The following is a 19,059-nucleotide window of genomic DNA, read 5'->3' on the forward strand; positions in this document are numbered from 1 at the left end:
AACCGCTAAGGGTGTAGAATTATTTACCTAAGAAGGGATCGACGCCGATGAAGGTGTGGAGGCAAAGGGGAAGGTAGTCTCATCAAAAACGACATGACGACTGACATATATATGACCCGTAGGAATATGAAGACACTTGTAGCCCTTTTGAGATGAACTATAACCAATAAACACAGATGGAGAGGAAAGACGCTCCATTTTGTGAGATCTATATGGACGTAGGTGAGGATAACATAAACAACCAAATACACGAAGAGAGGTGTAATCCGGTGGAATACCAAAAAGAGCTTCATATGGAGATGAATTATTAATAGAAGTGGAGGGAACAAGATTCATTAAATAGCAAGCAGTGTAAAACGAATCATACCAATACGAGGATGGTACAAAAGCCATGTTTAAAATTGTAAGACCAGTTTCAAGAATATGACGATGACGGCGTTCCACTAAACCATTTTTTTCAGAAGTGTGTGGACATGAAAATCTATGAAAAATATCAAGTTGCTGAAGATGCGGAGTAAGTTTGCGATACTCAAGTGCATTATCAGATTGAAATTTTTTGATTTTTCGATTAAAATTATTTTCAACATGCTTTTGAAACAAAAGGAATATAGAAAGACATCAGACTTTTGAGACATATGAAACATCCAAGTAAAGCGACTAAAGGCATCAATAAAAATAATATAATATATGTATCCTTCATTAGATAAAACATGAGAGGGTCCCCATACATCAGAGACAATTAATCTAATGGATTCAAATAAGTAGTTTTACTAGGATTGAAAGGTAACTTATGAATCCTATGTTCATGACAAGATGAACAAAACTTAATAGTCTGACTGGAAACCGAAAGTGAAAACTGAGAAACAACTTTACGAACTGTGCGCATCATTGGATGTCCCAATCTAGAGTGCAAGTATTGTAAACTAGCACGTTTTCCTATGCAAACTTTTGAAGACTTAGACGAATAATCAAGTTGATAGAGACCACCCCTCCTACTGCCGCGAAGAAGAACCTTCCCGGTACATCGATCCTTCACAAGACAAAAATTTGGATGAAATTCAAATAAGACATTATTATCAGTAGTGAGACGAGATACTGACAAGAGATTATGAGAAATTTGTGGTGTAAAGAGAACATTACGAAGCTGCAACTTACGGTTGGGAGTTACCAAAACAGAGGATCCAACATTAGAAATTGGAATAGAAGAGCCATTATCCATCTGAATTTGATCAAAACTAGTGTACTCGGTTGAAAACTGAAGACGAGAAAAATCATTCGTTATATGATCTATAGCACCACTGTCAGGAGTCCATGGAGGAGTTGGCAATTAACCAGTTTGATCAGTATAGGCACGCGATGCAGAAGCTGGTGGTTGACGGCGCGGAGGACGAAAGCTTCGATCAAATCTGTTCCAACAATCTTGAGCTTCATGATTTGGACGACCACATAGCTGACACGGGAGCTCGGAACGGCTATGTTGTCCTGGAGGTGCTGGAGAACGACTTGAAACAGGGAACCGGGACGAGCTGGAAGAAATGGATGTATTGTTGAATCGGTTTGGTGTATCCGCGAACTGAGTAGGAGAAGAGTTGTACGCGCCAGAGAAACAGGAAGAATTCGATACAGCATTACGAGCTGGTGCAGCAAGGTTGGCCACGGGCTGAGTGTTCAATGCTTTTGCCTGATGCTCAATGCGCAGTTCAAAAGTGAGAAGAAAAGTAAGAAAATCTTTTATAGTAAGAGAGCTCACCGTGGTAGTCAAGGATGTAATAATGGCATCATACGAGCTGTCAAGGCCAGCGAGAAGACAATGACAGAATTCTTTGTCCGTAACTGTTGTATTGGCAGTTGCAAGATTATCCACCAAGTCTCGAGCATGATTGATATATTCGCGCATGGTCTTTGAACCTTTCTTAAGAGCACGTAGCTCACAGTGAATATGATGAGTTTGAGCATCAGATTTAGAGGCATATTGAGATTCAAGAGAGTCCCAGATTTCTTTGGAAGTTGTAAGACGATGAACACGACGAAATACAGCAGGTGTAAGAGATGAGAATAACCAACTTACCAGGATTTTATCATGTTTTGTCCATGAAAGAAAAGCCGGGGTAGGAGCTGCATCAGCAACAGGAGGTGCTGGTCAGGGTTTAATACCAGTAACATGACCATCGAGATCGTAACCTTGAAGATACGGCAAAAATTGAGCTCGCCACAAAGAGTAGTTCGTTTCATCCAGCTTGACAGTGATTATATGATGAGGTTGATAAAACTGAAGAGAAGACATCACAGAAGATTGCACAGAGGATACAGTTGAGTTGATAACAACAGAAATAGTTGAGGGTTCGGTAGACATGATGGTGAATGGTGAGGATCGACTAACCTAGCTGATACCAAGTTAGAACTACTTAGGTTTAGGTTTAGATTTAGGTTAAAACAAGAAGATAATAAACAGAAGAAGAGATGGACAGAAACTGTGTTTCTGATTGATTAATTTCACATATACAATTGCCGAACAGAATACAGTATATATACATAGAGTTCCTTGAATTATAAGGTACCTTGATTTCCTAAAATACTTGATTTCCTAAAGTGTGTCTTCTTGTCTTGTAAGATACCACACGTATCAGATGTTGGGTTAACACTAAGTGTTAGAAAGACATGGGGAGAATTCTTTACGGACATGGTTGAAGATTGTTCGAGTTCAAGTGATACAAGCCATGTATTCTTATCAGAATGTCTTCTTAAAGAATTGGATCTACTACTTCAATAATATTATAAGCGTTTATCTAAATATAATCTTCCACATGTTGTAGGTATATTGGATTATGATGTACATAGATGTCTGATTTGATCCAAGAGAAAATATTTGTTCTTTTGCCAAATATTGCCTAGTAACCAGAAGAACTGCCTCATGATCCAAACCAATACTTACAATACAACTCAAAATCTGCACCTTAGACCAAAATTTGTACGGATGGGTCGTGATCAATGGTTAAGTGTCTTGTGATGGTCATGGTCCTGTAGTTGTTTGACAAACTCCTAAACTCATTTTTCACGTATTTGCATTTAGTTTACTTCAAGTCACCATCAACCTGTTTGGTAAACTAAAATCTAGTCAGATTTGTCTTTGGTTCGCACCCTGACCCCGACACGTCAAACTAAGAAATGAAAAGTTTATGCCAACAAATATAGTCTTCACAATTATCCGCATCCTTGGTAACTTATAGACGCCCAAAGGAAAGATATCTGTGATGACACAAATTCAGATATTTATTCAAATATTATTTTTATTTCCTTAAAATGGTTTACATCTTTTTGAAAAAACAAGACTCATTACAATGACAATGAAAGAAAAAAAAAAAGTTAACCAAGACAGTCAATAAGATTCAACAAACTCAAGCTCCGGTCATTTTCCCTTTACAGATTCCAGAATCCACGTCCACTTGTTGCGGAGGGAGACTTAGCCTTGTCGAACCAACCCCAGTACTCGGGATTGTTATGTGCCGGTGACGACGCATCTGGCCTTGGCGTAAATGGACCGGAAGATCCACCCCAGAATGCTAGACATTTTTTCAAAACATCACCTAGTTTACCTTCATTCAAAGCTTCATAAACCTTTTCAATATCTTCTCCCGGACTTATTTTCTTCTCACCACTTAGCAATGCAGTCCCAACTTGGGCCCTGACGAATTGGTAGACCGGATATGTTCTGCATTTCTTGATCCTGTTCGCAATTGGGAAGTCGCCGTTGTCGAATTTCTCTCTTGCCTTTGTCACTTCATCACCTAAGATTGCTTTCAGTTCATCTTGAAAGATTGGAATCCTCTTGAATACCAAATACTTATCCTCCTCGCTAATCTCTTCTTCGCCGTCTTTTGCGGGACAAGCATTAAGTGCTTTCTCGACTAGCACTTCGCGGAGTTGAAGTAAAAGCGCGTAAGATGAGTTAGTAGGATCGTCAAGGTATGAGAACACGGGTTGGTGTTCAATGACTTGCAGGAGTTCCTTCTCGCAGAAACGAGACGCAAGCAATGACCCGTCCGTCTCGTCGCTGTAAAGTGTTTTCTTTACTACTTGTTGTAGAACATGCTTAACAACTTCCCTCATGTTCTCCTCCAAATGACGAAGATCGATGGCTTGGCACAGTGCCACCATGTAAGTAGAACACATGAGCTTCAAGATATCGATAGCTTCGGCACTCTTCCTAGCTGAAATCAGACCAAGAGAGTTGACATCCTGGTTATGTTGCTCAGCACTTTGCACATGAGTAGTAACTGGATTGGCCAAGTACTGTAGCTCTGAACAGTAAGAAGCCATGGCGATTTCGGCACCTTTGAACCCGTAGTCCAAACTTGGGTTTGGACCACCACTTAGATTCGATGGCAAGCCATTGTTGTAGTAATCACATACAAGCTCGGAGAACTGTGCGAACATAAGTTTACCGATCGCAGCAAGAGAAATTCTGAGATTATCCATTGAAACTCCGATTGGAGTTCCCTGGAAGTTCCCTCCGTGTAGTGCAAGATCGCGAGAAACGTCGATCAACGGGTTATCGTTAACCGAATTGATTTCACGTTCGATTGAATGAGTAGCCATACGAATGACTTCAATTTGTGGTCCGAGCCACTGCGGCGATGTCCGGAGCGCGTATCGGTCTTGTTTCGGCTTTGTTAATGGATTTTCCTTGATCTTGATTTTAGCTTGTTTCATGTAATCACTCTCATCCAGAAGGAACTCCATAATTGCTGCTGCTTCAATCTGACCAGGATGATGCTTCAGTTCATGAGTAAGAGGATCGGTGAATTCAGAGTTCCCATGCATCACTTCACAGAACAAAGCCGAGAGAACTTCTGACAAGAGCGCCAGAATGTTCGCATCAAAACAAACGGTGGCCGCTACCGCCGACCCGACTGCGGTACCGTTAACTAAAGCAAGACCTTCTTTAGCTTGCAACTCGAACGGAGATGGAATTCCGGCACGTTTCAACGCCTCCGAGGAGGTAATAACATCACCTTCCGGAGTCATTACTTGAGAATTATGTCTTCCGGTGAGTAATCCGGCAATGTAAGACAACGGAACCAGATCGCCGGAAGCGGTGATAGTACCCCTTAGCGGCAATTTTGGGACCAAATTTTGGTTCATCAATTTAGACATACCTTCCAAAACCTCCCACCTAATGCCGGAGTACCCTTGCATAAGAGTATTCGTCCGGACAAGCATTGCAATCTTGGCATAACTCGAAGGTAAAAACTCTTTCCCGATAACTCCAGCGTTGAGAAACCGAATAAGTTCCGTCTGAAGATCAGTGGTCTTATTAGTACGCCGATGAGACGTCGCACCAAAACCAGTCGTAACTCCATAAGTATCAGTTCCACGAGCAATGTTATCAGCAACCCAGTTCGCACTTTTGGAAACACGTTCATGAGCCACAGCCTTGTCCAGACTGACTTTCACTTCGGGTCTTCGAGCAATCGCAGCAACCTGAGCAACAGTCAGAGTTGTCCCTTGAAGATTCACGACCTGTGCTTGTTTGAATTGCGATAGCATTTTCCTAACCTCGTCGAAATGAGAACATTGGAGTGCTTCAGCTGCTTTTTTCCAGTGTAACGGAGCGGAGACGTATGAGTTTGCCGTTCCGCAGATGGGGTTTACTCCGTCTACCGGAAGTGGGAGTGTTGGTGGCAGAGATATCTCACTTGGACGAGGAATTCCACTCTTTTCCATCTCTAAAAATTTTGAATATCAAAAAAATTAACAAAAAAGTTTTTTAAGTATTTTTTCTTGGTATGCTTCTGACAGGGAGATCAAAGGTAGAGAGATCTCTGTAAGATGTTTTTGCTAGAGATGAAGAAGATATTGTTAGAATGGTAAGACTTTAGGGACTTATATAGTGATGGAATGGGGTGTAAAAAAGTCTAATCTTTTAGTTCAGAAAATTCATGGTTGGTGAAGTCCTGAGAATTGCCTGGAAGTAGAATGGAAATTTGCAATTTTTGACTCTTGACTCAGAGAGAGAGAGAGAGTGTGATAAAAGGTTTAAGTGGACAGGATTTTTCCCTCGTGGTGGACACTGTTAGTCTGTTAGGTCATGATCAAAATTGGCCAACTGTTCACATTTGGTTGAATCAATAATTAACAATGTTATTGGATCATAAAGTTATTATAGGGTTTTAAAGAAAAGGGGCAAGTTGGTTTTTTTTTTTTTTAAATAACAATGTTATCATGGTTGTATGATGTGGTATGATCAGGAATCCACCATGAAGCCTAGTTAGTAAGTTCGCGAATGATTCGCGAATCATTCGCGAATTTTTATGTATCACGAATTTTACCGTCTTATTCGCGTACGTTTGCAACTCCGAACCCAAGTCGCGTATTATGTGGCATTTCCGGATTATTCGCGAATCGTTCACGAATTTTACGTATCCCGAATGATACGTCCGCTTAATTCGCCATAAATTCTTTAGCTTTTACTTTTCAAAGACTCCATTTTTTGGGCTTTACTGCCTCCCGAACATACACGACCGAATATTAGACGTGTTGTAATTTTTACGAAACAAAAACGACTGAAGAGATTTGAAGGTGAGGTGAGAGAGATCTCAAACTCACTAACCAAGCATCTAAACCACCATACGACGTCCTCTTAGATAACTAATGTTGTATATATTATTAATATCATCATATTAAGTTTATTTTTTCTTTAAGTAACTCACACATATGCATAAAAATTGGTCTAAGACCTTATAAATACAAATTATTTGTTATATATAGATACCGAATTTTCAGAGCCGGACTCACATTTATAAATCGAATTATACACGTACGTATGCCGTTCCGAATTACTGACGAATCACGTCCCGTTAACCGAATTTTGGACCGAATCTGGATTTTACAAAACCGTATAATACTCGTACGTTTACCGTTCCGTACGTCTGACGAATCCCGAATTGCTAACTAGGCCATGAAGTACTAAGTGAGCATATAGGTTGCTGATTACTTGTCTCTTGGTATTAAGTGTCTCACCAACTCAACTGCTGGATATTTGAAATTTTGATTCTATATCTGTGCTAGTTTACTTGTCTAAATTGAATTTTGCAAAACGTTAAAAAAAATTCAAATTACTTGCACACATCATCAATTTTCTGAATTATTTATTTACTATGCTAATTTTTACATCCTTGTTTTTATTTATTTCTTTATAATTAGAAAATTTTAGTGGGAAATATAGAATTTTTTTTGATACACTTTTGATACTAGTAAAACCGTTGCCACGGTGGGAGGACCGACCGAAGAAGAATATGAAGATGGGTTTGTCTGCAACTACTTTTGCCCCTTTTCAGAAAAAGTGATACTCTTTCCCGTTTCATAAAAAGTGATACTTTCGTCCCGTTTCAGAAAAAGTGATACTTTCGCCCCGTTTCAGAAAAAGTGATACTCTCTTCCCGTTTTGGAAAAAGTGATACTTTCGCCCCGTTTCATAAAAAGTGATACTTTCGCCCCGTTTCATAAAAAGTGATACTTTCGCCCCGTTTCATAAAAAGTGATACTTTCGCTCCGTTTCAAAAAAAGTGATACTTTCGCCCCGTTTCATAAAAAGTGATACTTTTCCCCGTTTCAGAAAAAGTGATACTTTCGCCCCGTTTCAGAAAAAGTGATACTTTCACTCCGTTTCAGAAAAAATGATACTTTTGCCCCGTTTCATATAAAGTGATACTTTCGTCCCGTTTCAGAAAAAGTGATACTTTCGCCCCGTTTCATGAAAAGTGATACTTTCGCCCCGTTTCATGAAAAGTGATACTTTCGCCCGTTTTGGAAAAAGTGATACTCTCTTCCCGTTTTGGAAAAAGTGATACTTTCGCTCTGTTTCATAAAAAGTGATACTTTCGCCCGTTTCATAAAAGTGATACTTTCGCCCCGTTTCAGAAAAAGTAACACTTTTTATGAAACTGAGCGAAAGTATCACTTTTTCCTGAACGGAGCGAAATATCACTTTTCCCGAAACATAGCAAAAGTATCACTTTTTCTGAAACGGAGTGAAAATATCACTTTTCCCGAAACGAAGCAAAAGTATCACTTTTTCTGAAACGGAACGAAAGTATCACTTTTCCTGAAATGGAAACGGAAAATTAGTCGATCCATAAACTAAAATATGGTTGCACGATACATCTTTTGTGGTGGTTTCCATAATAGTTATGCATAAATTTTTCGAGAATTGTGCATAAAGTGAAAGTATCACTTTTCTTGAAACCAAAATATGACTATATAAAGTATTATGTATCCTTTGTGGTCGTTTGCATAAGGAATATACATTTAATTTTCTTTAATTGTGTCTAAAATTATAAATATCTCCGAATTTTTCGTAAAACTCTAAATTTGATATTGTTGTTTGTACTCATTGCGTAGATTTTTTTATAACCTTTCAAACGAGGTAATATTTGTAAAATTCTAAGACACGGATTTTTGGATATGTTATACCAAAATTTGATTTCCTATTATACCCTTCAAAAAATAGGATATTAATATGACTAAAAGAGAGGATAATTGTGTCAAGTGAAAAAGACCAACCATGGACACCAAATCCAATCTTTTTGTGTCAATTGATGACTTAGGATTTATAAAAAAGTCGCTCGGTCGGCCCAAAGAAAAACTCAATTTATGCAAATAAACTAGGACTGAGGGAGTATAATTTTGTGATGGGTTATAATAGTTAAATTTAGAAAAACTCAATTTATGCCACAAAAAGAAAAAGCAAATGATTCGAGTAAAAGAAAATGAGTTCTTTTTGATGGTGTCTATGGAATCTCGTGTGAATTTCTTAGTTTTTATTATTTTTTTTAATGAATCATCAAAATGGACCATATTTTGGACGTTTGAAAATTATGTGCATGACACGCTTACATGAAATAGTTGGTGAACTTCTGCAAGTGGAGAAAAGACTTTGGTCTCGAGTGCTGATGGTGATGGTGATTTGTATTTGTCGATCTTGACCGGCTCTTTCCTAGGTGTTTTATAAACAAACATCACCGAGTTATTTTGGTTGTTGGGACTACTTGGGAGTGAATGATGCTACATTTTAACAGACGCGTCTGTCCCATCAAATGCGATACTTACACTTTTTCCAGTTTTATCTATCGAATACCAAATTAGGGGAAATGAAAGAAGCAGAATGGTATTAAATGAAAATAAATCACATGTCTGAGGAGCGACATGTCCTGTCTTTTTTTTTTAATCGGAAAGAACATACATTATGATTTAAATTAGATTTTAAACTCATCTCCAAACTCGTGAGCGGAGACTCGATCCGCTGACCTTTTACTTGAGAGTAGACTGGGCTAACCGTGACGTGTCATGTCTTACCGGTCCGCTTTCAAAGGATTTGTAGCATACATTACTCGTGTAAATTGCTTGGTGCTAGTATCTCCAACTCCAAGTACCACCAAAAACTAAGTGGTACCAAAGTTCCATGGATGATAAAATCATAAAGCTAGTCCTCTTAGGTTCACAAAAGTAGAAGCAATAAAAAATAAGCTATAAAAGCACATGTCACTAGCACCTAGCAAGAAAAGTTGTAGAAGAAGAGGAGATCATGGCTCCTGGGGGTAACTGAGTTGGTGGATTATACACCAATTAAGCACCAAAAGCAAAATAAAACAATCATCACAGATTGATAATAATGCATATAAAGAGCCAAGAGTTCACCAACTCAAGGAGTCTGCACAATACTAAAAGGTGGCCGCCTTAGACGAATATCGGAATCTCTCTTGCAGTCTAAAAGTAGCATTTTTCCACGATTTTTCTTTACATATAGCAGACAGTAAGCCAACGTTTCTATATGAGCAAAATTTTCTTTTGAATACAGGCAAGAATTCCTGTCAGTTCAAAGCAAAAAAATACAGCTTCAAAATATTACAGACGCGAAAAATCTATCTCAAAACGTTCAGTCAGGAGCCTCATTTAGTCATAGGACGCTGCTGCATGGTCTCTGTATCCTACTAGTTTCAACCAGCAGTTCTACACTAAAGGCAAAATGCAAAGCATGATGCATAAAAAGAAATAACAGAACCCAGACAACCGGACAATATCATGGGAAACCAGAGCATCACAAGCATATATCACCCATACAATGATTTTTCAGCCCAACAAATATCAAGAAACAAGGTTTGAATTGCAAAAGACAAGACATCGAAGAACTCCCGAAAGTTTGTTCTTAAATTTTTGGGACTGCCAAAAGAATTACTTTAAGAACAAAGGAAGCATATGGGAGGAGCCCTCCCACATGTAGATAAATATTATATTAGAAGCGTATGGAAGAAGACCGAAATCTTGATATCAACAAAGGCCGAGTAAAAAAAAGAAGAAAATTAATCAAGGAAATGAAACAGTTACTAAATAGAATACGATATCTACGAGAAAAATAAAGGTAAAAATCAATTTCCTATTGAAGGGAAAAATATAATTGTGACCCTAAAATTAAGAATCCAATAAAGGACAAGTTTTAAGACCTAAACATAGAAGAAGTTGAACTGTTCAAGACAGAGACGGAATTTGCAAAATCCAGGAAACTCAAACACATGCTATGCCTAAACAAGGGCAGGAGAAAGAGATAAAAGACAGTTAGCATTTTAGCAAGACTTCACCATTTTACGAAGAATTACAAATAGTGAGAGATAGGAAAAGGCACCACTGTTATTATCAAGGGCGTGATCTCTTGTTGCTGCAAGATGGACATTTGTATTGCTTGATATGTTCAGCCCTAGCTGGAGTTATCTTCACACATTTTCCATGGAACCATTTCTCGCAGATGTCACAGCAGATCCAGAACTCATCCGCTGCGTAGTTCTCACCACACGCACCACACAGAGCGTCCCCATGTTCATCCTCTTCGTCGTCCTCTAAACCCTCTTCGTCGTCCCTTGGAGGCGGTGTTGGCTTGGCATACTTGGTGGGCTGAGGCTCAGATGGTCGCTGCTTTATTTAGCAAAAGAATGACAATGTAAATGATTAAAATGCAAACCATAAAAGTAAGAAGCTCGTAATTAAGGAAAATGGTGTAGCCTGCCTGGGGCATACATTTACCCTAGGGCATTGATATGGGATATCCACACAATTATCCTGTGCAGCAACTGCGAGAACATCCCAGGCCTATACCATCATCAGATTAGAGTAAATCTCCTTAGGGAAATAGAAGAAACTTTCACATTTCTTCATTCTACAGATAGAATATATTTCATTTCCAAGATGAAAGGTCAGAGAACTATGCCATCATATGCCTGCCTGGAAAGCAACATTACTTAAAGGGAGAGTAGCATTCATCCGTCTTCCCCGAAGAGAGCTTTCTATTTATTATCTATCGAAATGTTTAATGGCTGTTCGAATAGTTACTTACCATTTTGGAATTCGACTTGGGTTTGTTGCTGCTGTGGTTTGAAACTGAAGACTTTTCCTTCACATGTTTCTTTGCATTTCCAGTCACAACTTCAAAGATGGTTGGGAGATCATTCATCATAGTAAATAAACGTTTCCTGATCACAAATAACAGCAAACAACTTCGTTAAGTTGATGTGAACGATGGTACATGCACTACAGTAATCTGTAATTCAAATATATTGTTTCATGGCTATGTGGCAAATCTTAGTGGGGGTGGGTGATGTCATGGTAATATGCTTTTTCTTTAAGTTTACAATACTTTTTCTTAAGACTGAGATTGATTCTCAAAGGCGCTCCAAAAATCTAGCAAATTTCAGCCATAAGACTATTTTGAGATGAACGAAAATTCCTCCAATAACTAAATAAACCAATGGCACTTCTGGATAAGCTAACTTACTACCACAGAGGTTTGTCTACATATACTCAGCCGTAATGCAAGAAAAAGGACTGAATCGTAGCCGCATTTATACTATTTATACTCATTTGTTAAGATAAAAGCAGGTAGGTAAACTGCTTTAGCACAAATGTTAATGCTTGAATACCACGCATTTCAATGAATTATGGAACAGTAACAATTCGAGAATTCAAGATATATGATGATGTTAGTAACACAGGTCAAGAGGTTAACATGGGTATATATCAAATAATTTGAAGATATCTACAATTGATGAAAGACGTACCTTTCATTTTTATCAAATCCAAATCTAGCACCAAAATAAAACGCAACAGCTAGTAGCCATGCATCGCTGTGGACTGCAACCAAAGCTAACCAGTCTTTTTCTTGCATTCCATCTCTAGCGAAGTTAATGCCCAGTGCAGGTTCTGGAAGCTCAGGGGGGACTTCTTCAGCAGGTAAATTGACCTCCCACTGCTCACTAGGAAACCCATACAAGCACAAGTTTTCCTTCTCTGCGAAGTACAGTATAAATTGAGTGATACACAACAAGGAAGAGAAACTAATCACACAATGGGAGAAAAAGAGCAGAAGAACAAGAAGAGTCCAGGAATGAAAATTCTGTCCAGTTCAGAGATCTGACATTGTTCTATACGAACATAAATAACATATAGAGTAACTACCAATTACTCCTTGATAAAAACCACAAGGCTCTAACCGATAGATGCAAATAACCTTATGCGCAAGGACTTAAATCAGCCCATATTACTCAACTAACAGACATTAAACCCAAGTAGCATCTAAGCCACCTCAAAATAAGAAGTAGTGGTTTACTGACATGACAGCAGGTATAATCCGAGAAAGACTAAGAGGAAATAGCAATATAAGCAAGACTTTACAGAAGGGGGTCATCAGTTCAAGCAAGACTTAAACGAGGTAGAAACAATCAAGTTTTAAATCAAATCAATGAGGAGGTAGTGATGATCGACTATTAAATGTCTCCCTTAAGGAAACTCAACGAATCAAAAGCAAGTAAGTAACCCGATTATGTAGCAATAAATTGGGAAAGACCCAGTAGTCCATCAAGGAATCGGATGATTGATGAAACTTGCAACTTTCAAGTTAAACCATGCAAAAACTTTCTCTGCAAAACGCAATGTGAGTACGCATGATCTTTTTCAAACCTAATATGGTAAACGACCTCAAACCCTATATATTTCCAAAAAATCAAGGAGCCGAAAAAATTAGGATCACGACTAACTATATCTCTGAGCATATAAGGAAAAAAGAGGTTCAAAATCATTTTCTAGGTCCTGCACTAAAACAGCTGAAACTGCACTACCATGTACACAGAATTGATACCTATCCAGTCAGGTTTGGAGGAAGAAAAAAAATTCCTTAAATTTGTTATCATTAAAATGATATTCTTTTATACTACTAACAAGATGCCCTTCACAGAAATCGTACCCCAGAAGAAACGGAACAGTTTATAACATATTTCTACAACACTCTGGGTCACATCACGAAGAAAGAGGTAATCGCCTAACAAACACCAACTTAAACAGTAAACCTCAAGCTCTCAAGGTATCAATGCAGTTTAATTCAAGTGACACCATCAAAGGTAACCTATACGCTCACCATGCCCTCCCTGTACAGTCTAAGCACATTAGCACATATTCATATAATCCTGAAAGCAAGGAAACCTTTGTGAACATATTAATTTGGGACAACACAACTCATTTTCATCTACAAAACCAACAAAACCCCAGTTCACCAAAATTCCGAATTCAACTACACCCCATAGTTAACACATTTCCAAAAGCTATTATCCACTCCTCACTATGCATCAATACACCCAAAACTGGTTTTAGCAGAGTCCCCCAAGTCCCATTACAGCATCCAGGCAACTAAAAGAACCTCTTGATACTACAATAACAAAATCAGCTTGCTCAACACACAGAATAACTACATCTTCGAAACTTGGCCAATGAATTAACACCCTGTAATCCCTCAGGTCCTCCAAGCCACAATTGGTCTTTCCATAACAAAATGAATAAACATATCCAAATACTGAATCAAGTGATTCTCAAAATAAAAACTAGGGTTGAATAAAAATTAGACACTGATAATTCCTACTGTACAATAAAATTACACCATTTCCAAGTCCCCCAATTACCCGAAAAAACAAACATAACCAGCTGAGAATTAGAAGAACCTAACAACACATCAAAATCAGTACTACTATAAACAATTCCACAAAAATGACAAAAAAAAAATTAAACAAAAAAAACTCAATTCCTAATCTAACAAATGAAAACCCAGAATAATAAAACATGCAAAGAGATAGAAAACCCTAACCAGGATCACATTGGCGATAAAACTCTTTAACATCTGCACAACAGAAAAAACCCAAAAGAAAAAAAAAAGTTAAAACCCTAGAATTCAACATCAATACAAAAATCCAAAAACAAACCCAGAAAAGAAGGTGAATAACTGCAATTACCTTGAGTAAGAGCTTTAATCATTCCAGTTCTTCTTCCTTTGAAATCTCTAAAAACTTCTTCCACTGTTCTTGGATTATACTGTCCTACTGCACCACCACCACCAGCTCCTCCACCTCCGTCCATGATTTCAAAAACCCTTCAAATATTATAAACAAACAACAGAAATTCTGATTTTTACAGATTTTTCAGAGAGGGGGGGTTAAGGAGGGTAGAGAAAAGAAGAACTGAAGAAGAAGAAGAGGAAAGAATAAGGGCTACTAATATTTATATTTAATGCACCCTTTTCTAATTACGTTATTTATAATTAGGTCCTTATATTTAACATGTAATTTCAGATGAGTGTCTTGTTTTGAACTCATTTATAGATGTTCATAGTTTTTGGTTTTCTACCGCAAGTTTGAAGTCAACCGTTATGAATAATTTGCCTACCAACCCCACGCCTAAATAATTTTGTGTCCAACTACAGGGGGTTTCTTTTTTTCTTGTCTGACTCAACTGGTTAGTCTAGATTTGACCAATCTCACGATTATAAATATACTTGGCTTATAAAAAGGATAAAATAATAATAAACAATTTTTTGATTTAGGTCATATATATGGCCAGTAATACAAAGGGATACCTGACTCAAAGGCGCTGAATCAGATGTATGAGTCTAGTCAGATGCCGAGTCAAACATCAGAGAAATAGAAAAACATTGTCTGATATCTGGCTCGTCCTAAATCAGATGTCGAATCAGATTCATACCGCAAGGAAGACCCATACAACATTTTAAGGTCCTTTATTTGTACTTCTATAGAGATGTGGTAGTTTCTGTTTTCTTATCGTAAGTCAACTGATTCGGTTGTCCTTTTTATTATACTCCAATATTATTGGGTGGTTTTTTTTTTCTGACTCAACCGATTTATGTGGACCTGACCTATCTAGATCTAACTTATAACGTCCGAATCTAACTTTTCACATCTTAATAGAAAATTATAAAATAGTAAAATTACTGATTTTTTTTATTTAAGTCAAATATGCGCCTAGAAAGTCAAGCCCCATTTCAGAAGTCAGGAAATAAAAAAAAACGATTTGGCATCTAACTCACCCCATGTAACATTTAGATAGCAAATTAGACCCAAACAAACATCGCGCACAACTCGAGAGGTGCTAGCAAACTGCTCCTCAATTGTTTGTCGCATTTGATGGACATAGACCTGGGTGGTTTGTTGGTTATATGTCTTTCATCGGAATAGATCTGTGTTATTTTATGAGGAATTAGTCGTTCTCGTCTTTTCAGATAATATTCATTCTGCAAACTCAATTAATCAAATTGTTTGTTCCATACACAAAATCACATTGCGTAGTAGAGCATGGTTTTCAATTTTCCTCACGAAACCAAAACCCTTGACATTTTTATTTTATGAACAAAGGGCCGGACTCACATACTTTAGGGCCATAGGTTCAAATCAACCACAACTAGAATTTTTTGATCTTTTAGAAATTCACAATAACTTTATCAGAAATTTTTTTTTGAATAGATTTTCTATGAATCCAACAACTACTTATTAGCAATAAATCTAACTGTCAAATGTATAAAAATCTCTATCCATGATTGTCAAATCAATTTTCTTCAAAGTTCTCATAAACAGATAAAGACTCTCTCATAAAGAGATCGTTTTAAGCATCAAAATCAAAGACACGAAAACAGAGAAACAACAAATTGGTAGGTACAAAGAAATGAAAATGAAAGCAACATTATAAGCAAAATATAGAAGGAAACAAAAACTAACCACTACATAAAATTCAATCTGGAATAGATAACATTGATGTTTATAACAATGGAAATCTAATTCTCATGCAGTTTAACAGAACTACGAGGACAATAAAACATTGAATATGAGAAACGGAATTCACTGGAAAATGTCTCCAATAATTGTACCGTATTTCGTTAATCAAAAGAAAATAATATACAACAAAATCAAGCTCTTCTTAGCATGACAAACTATTAACTAACAAAATAAATTGTTACCTTGGTTTCCGCAACCACTTATCCCCATAAAGATATATCATTAAGTACTAGTTCAATAAGAACTCTCCTTATGTGAGTTGTTATTCCATGCAAAAACAAAAGAACAACAACCAAAAACAACCTTTACCAGAGAAAAGTTAAATCAGTTTTAGCTATTATGTGCCAATAGTAAAAGTCTAAACCGAAACTCATATGTTATAAAAAAATACACAACGTATGTAAACATAAATTGATAATAGCATCATTGTGACTTTCACACATGAGTTTTCATCAATATATATATCTCCTTATGATCCTTTGATAAAGCATACTAAAAAGTTAGAATTAAATCCGGTTATATCAAAAAGTCACACAAATCATAAGGGATCATATATTATGAGATCAGAAATTAGTTTAGTGAAAACGGAAATAACAACTCATAATTGAACACAAAGTATAAAAGATATTCATTCATAAAAAGATATGAAATAGAAACTGTTAGAGCATTGCTCGGTCGAACTCGCATGCGTTGCTATCTCAAGCATGTTTCTCAATGTTAGTGATCAAAAGTATAAGTCTTGATTTCTATCCTATTTATAGATGTCTCCGACTAGGACATAGATAGTGTAATTGAGCTTCGATCTCTCGACGTTCATCTTTGAAGACGAAGAACTACTAAGGGAAGCTTGTGGAACTTCTTCGACAAAAGGTATGTGGAGACTTGAACTCATCTATCACTTGGAAAGTCTATTTCTACTATCTCCTATATTGAAACATAAGTCGTGTTACGATATAGTTTTATCTATACACATTTGAGATTTCGAGTTGAGTATATATCGCTTACATATTTCTCGAAATATGTGTTGGTAAGCTTTCGGTTCGACCAAGTTCATCTTATATCATGAGAAAATTGTCGAGTAACATCTTACATAGTTTCTGTGATACAATCATTTGATGTAGGCTTGGAATGTTTCGATAATGATTATTTCAATATCTTGAAAATTGCTTTGATGCTAATAGTGTGTGAAAACGGCTATTGTCATTATATAAGAATGTTTCAATGATTGAAATAGAGAGTTGATGATGTAACCATCATTGGATATAAGCATATATAGTGTGTTCGCACATTAATGTATAAATCCATAAACCGGAAGCCAAGAGTATGCATATGTGTGTATACGAAATTGGTGAAGGAGACAAGATAAGCATGCGTACCCGTACGCATACTGGCGGAAGTTTTTGAACCGAAAATATCTGCTGAGTGGGAATTACAAACTCCTAAACTAGTCACCTTAAGTATGCGTACGCATACTAGCGGAGGTTTTCGAACCGAAAAATTCTGCTGATTTTGGAAACTTTACAAACTCAAAAACCGGTTGCTTAAGTATGCATTCCCGTACGCATATTTAAGCTGGTTACTTTGTCAAACCGGTCAGTTCATGGACTTAAACATTTAAATCATAGGGAATGCAATCTTAGCAAACCATGGCTATAATGTCCATGATTGATTCAAGTGAATCTAACCGATTTGGTTTCAATTGTTTAGAACCGATTTGGTTTCAATTGTGTTTTCTAAACAATTGAAAAACTCCTTAGCTAGTTTCATTTAAGTCATTTGAACTAGTTATGGTTAAGATGAATAAGGTTGATATGAGAATAATCGTATGGCTAACCTCGGTTAACCATTTGTGAACAAACCCGGTGTACACGTTTAGGTACGGTTACATACACCTAAATGAGGGTACATTGCATTTGTGTGTAACAAGCTAAGTTCGATCTAACGGTTGAAAGATATTAGCTTGGTTGAATCAGGTTTTTCATCTAACGGTGAATATTGAATGCTTTGTTACCAATGTAACTTGGATTGCGAACCCTGATTTGAAAACTATATAAAAGAGAAATCTAGCAACTGGGAAAACTAATTCCCACACCTCTTGTGTGATACTAGTTGCATAACAAGAGTCGATTCTCCTTTGACCATATGTTTCTTATCGAGACCCTGTAGCTTAACGACTTGAAGACTTCAATGGGATTGTGAAGCCAGACCCAACTATTATCTTTGTAGTTGTGTGATATGATCTTGTTGTTTCTATCGTGTTGAGTGCAACTGAAATAATTGGCTCGAGATTTTATATCTCCGATAGGCAAGATAGAAAAGTAATGACAAACAAACTTCATCTCATCGTTTGTGATTCCACAATAACTTTTTTCGCTAGTCGATTAAGTTTATTGTGAGGTGATTGATAATACTAGGATGTTCTTCAGGAATATAAGATCGGTTTATCAATTGGTTCATGTTCACCTTGATTTATCAAAAGACGGAACAAAAACTCTTGGGTATTTCCGTGGGAGACAGATTTATTCAATCCTATGGACTTTTCTGTGTGAGACAGATTTGTCTATCAAGTCTTTGAATTTGGGTCGTAGCAACTCTTAGTTGTGGGTGAGATCAGCTAAGGGAATCAAGTGCGTAGTATCCTGCTGGGATCAGAGACGTAAGGAGTGCAATTGTACCTTGAATCAGTGTGAGATTGATTAGGGTTCAACTACAGTCCAATTCGAAGTTAATTGGTAGTATGCTAGTGTCTGTAGCGACTTAATACAGTGTGGTGTTCAATCTGGACTAGGTCCCAGGGTTTTTCTGCATTTGCGGTTTCCTCGTTAACAAAATTCTTGTGTCTATGTTATTTCTTTTTCGCATTATATTTTGTTATATAATTGAAATATTACAGGTTGTGCGTTAAGAT

At 37.1% G+C, this 19,059-nt stretch overlaps 2 protein-coding genes across 3 annotated transcripts; both read right to left on the reverse strand.

The window, feature by feature from the left end:
• Positions 1-3,252: 3,252 nt before the first annotated feature.
• LOC113294591 (phenylalanine ammonia-lyase-like) lies at positions 3,253-5,857 on the reverse strand. The gene has a single exon (XM_026542978.1). It carries the CDS (start codon positions 5,722-5,724, stop codon positions 3,418-3,420), a length of 2,307 nt encoding a protein of 768 aa, XP_026398763.1. The 5' UTR covers positions 5,725-5,857; the 3' UTR covers positions 3,253-3,417.
• A 4,555-nt stretch (positions 5,858-10,412) lies between these two features.
• Positions 10,413-14,547, reverse strand: LOC113294592 (PHD finger protein ALFIN-LIKE 4-like). Of its 2 annotated transcripts, none has more exons than XM_026542979.1 (5): positions 14,322-14,547; positions 14,177-14,209; positions 12,105-12,333; positions 11,384-11,519; positions 10,413-10,965 (listed from the first exon to the last, which is right to left on the reverse strand). In XM_026542979.1, the coding sequence occupies exons 1-5, from the start codon at positions 14,443-14,445 to the stop codon at positions 10,690-10,692; spliced, it is 798 nt and encodes a 265-aa protein (XP_026398764.1). In that variant the 5' UTR covers positions 14,446-14,547; the 3' UTR covers positions 10,413-10,689. The 2 variants fall into 2 exon arrangements, with proteins under 2 accessions (XP_026398764.1, XP_026398765.1); XM_026542980.1 differs by having other exon boundaries at positions 10,488-10,962.
• Between the last annotated feature and the right edge of the window lie 4,512 nt (positions 14,548-19,059).

Source organism: Papaver somniferum, chromosome 7 (assembly GCF_003573695.1).
Source record: "Papaver somniferum cultivar HN1 chromosome 7, ASM357369v1, whole genome shotgun sequence".
Lineage (NCBI taxonomy): Eukaryota > Viridiplantae > Streptophyta > Magnoliopsida > Ranunculales > Papaveraceae > Papaver > Papaver somniferum.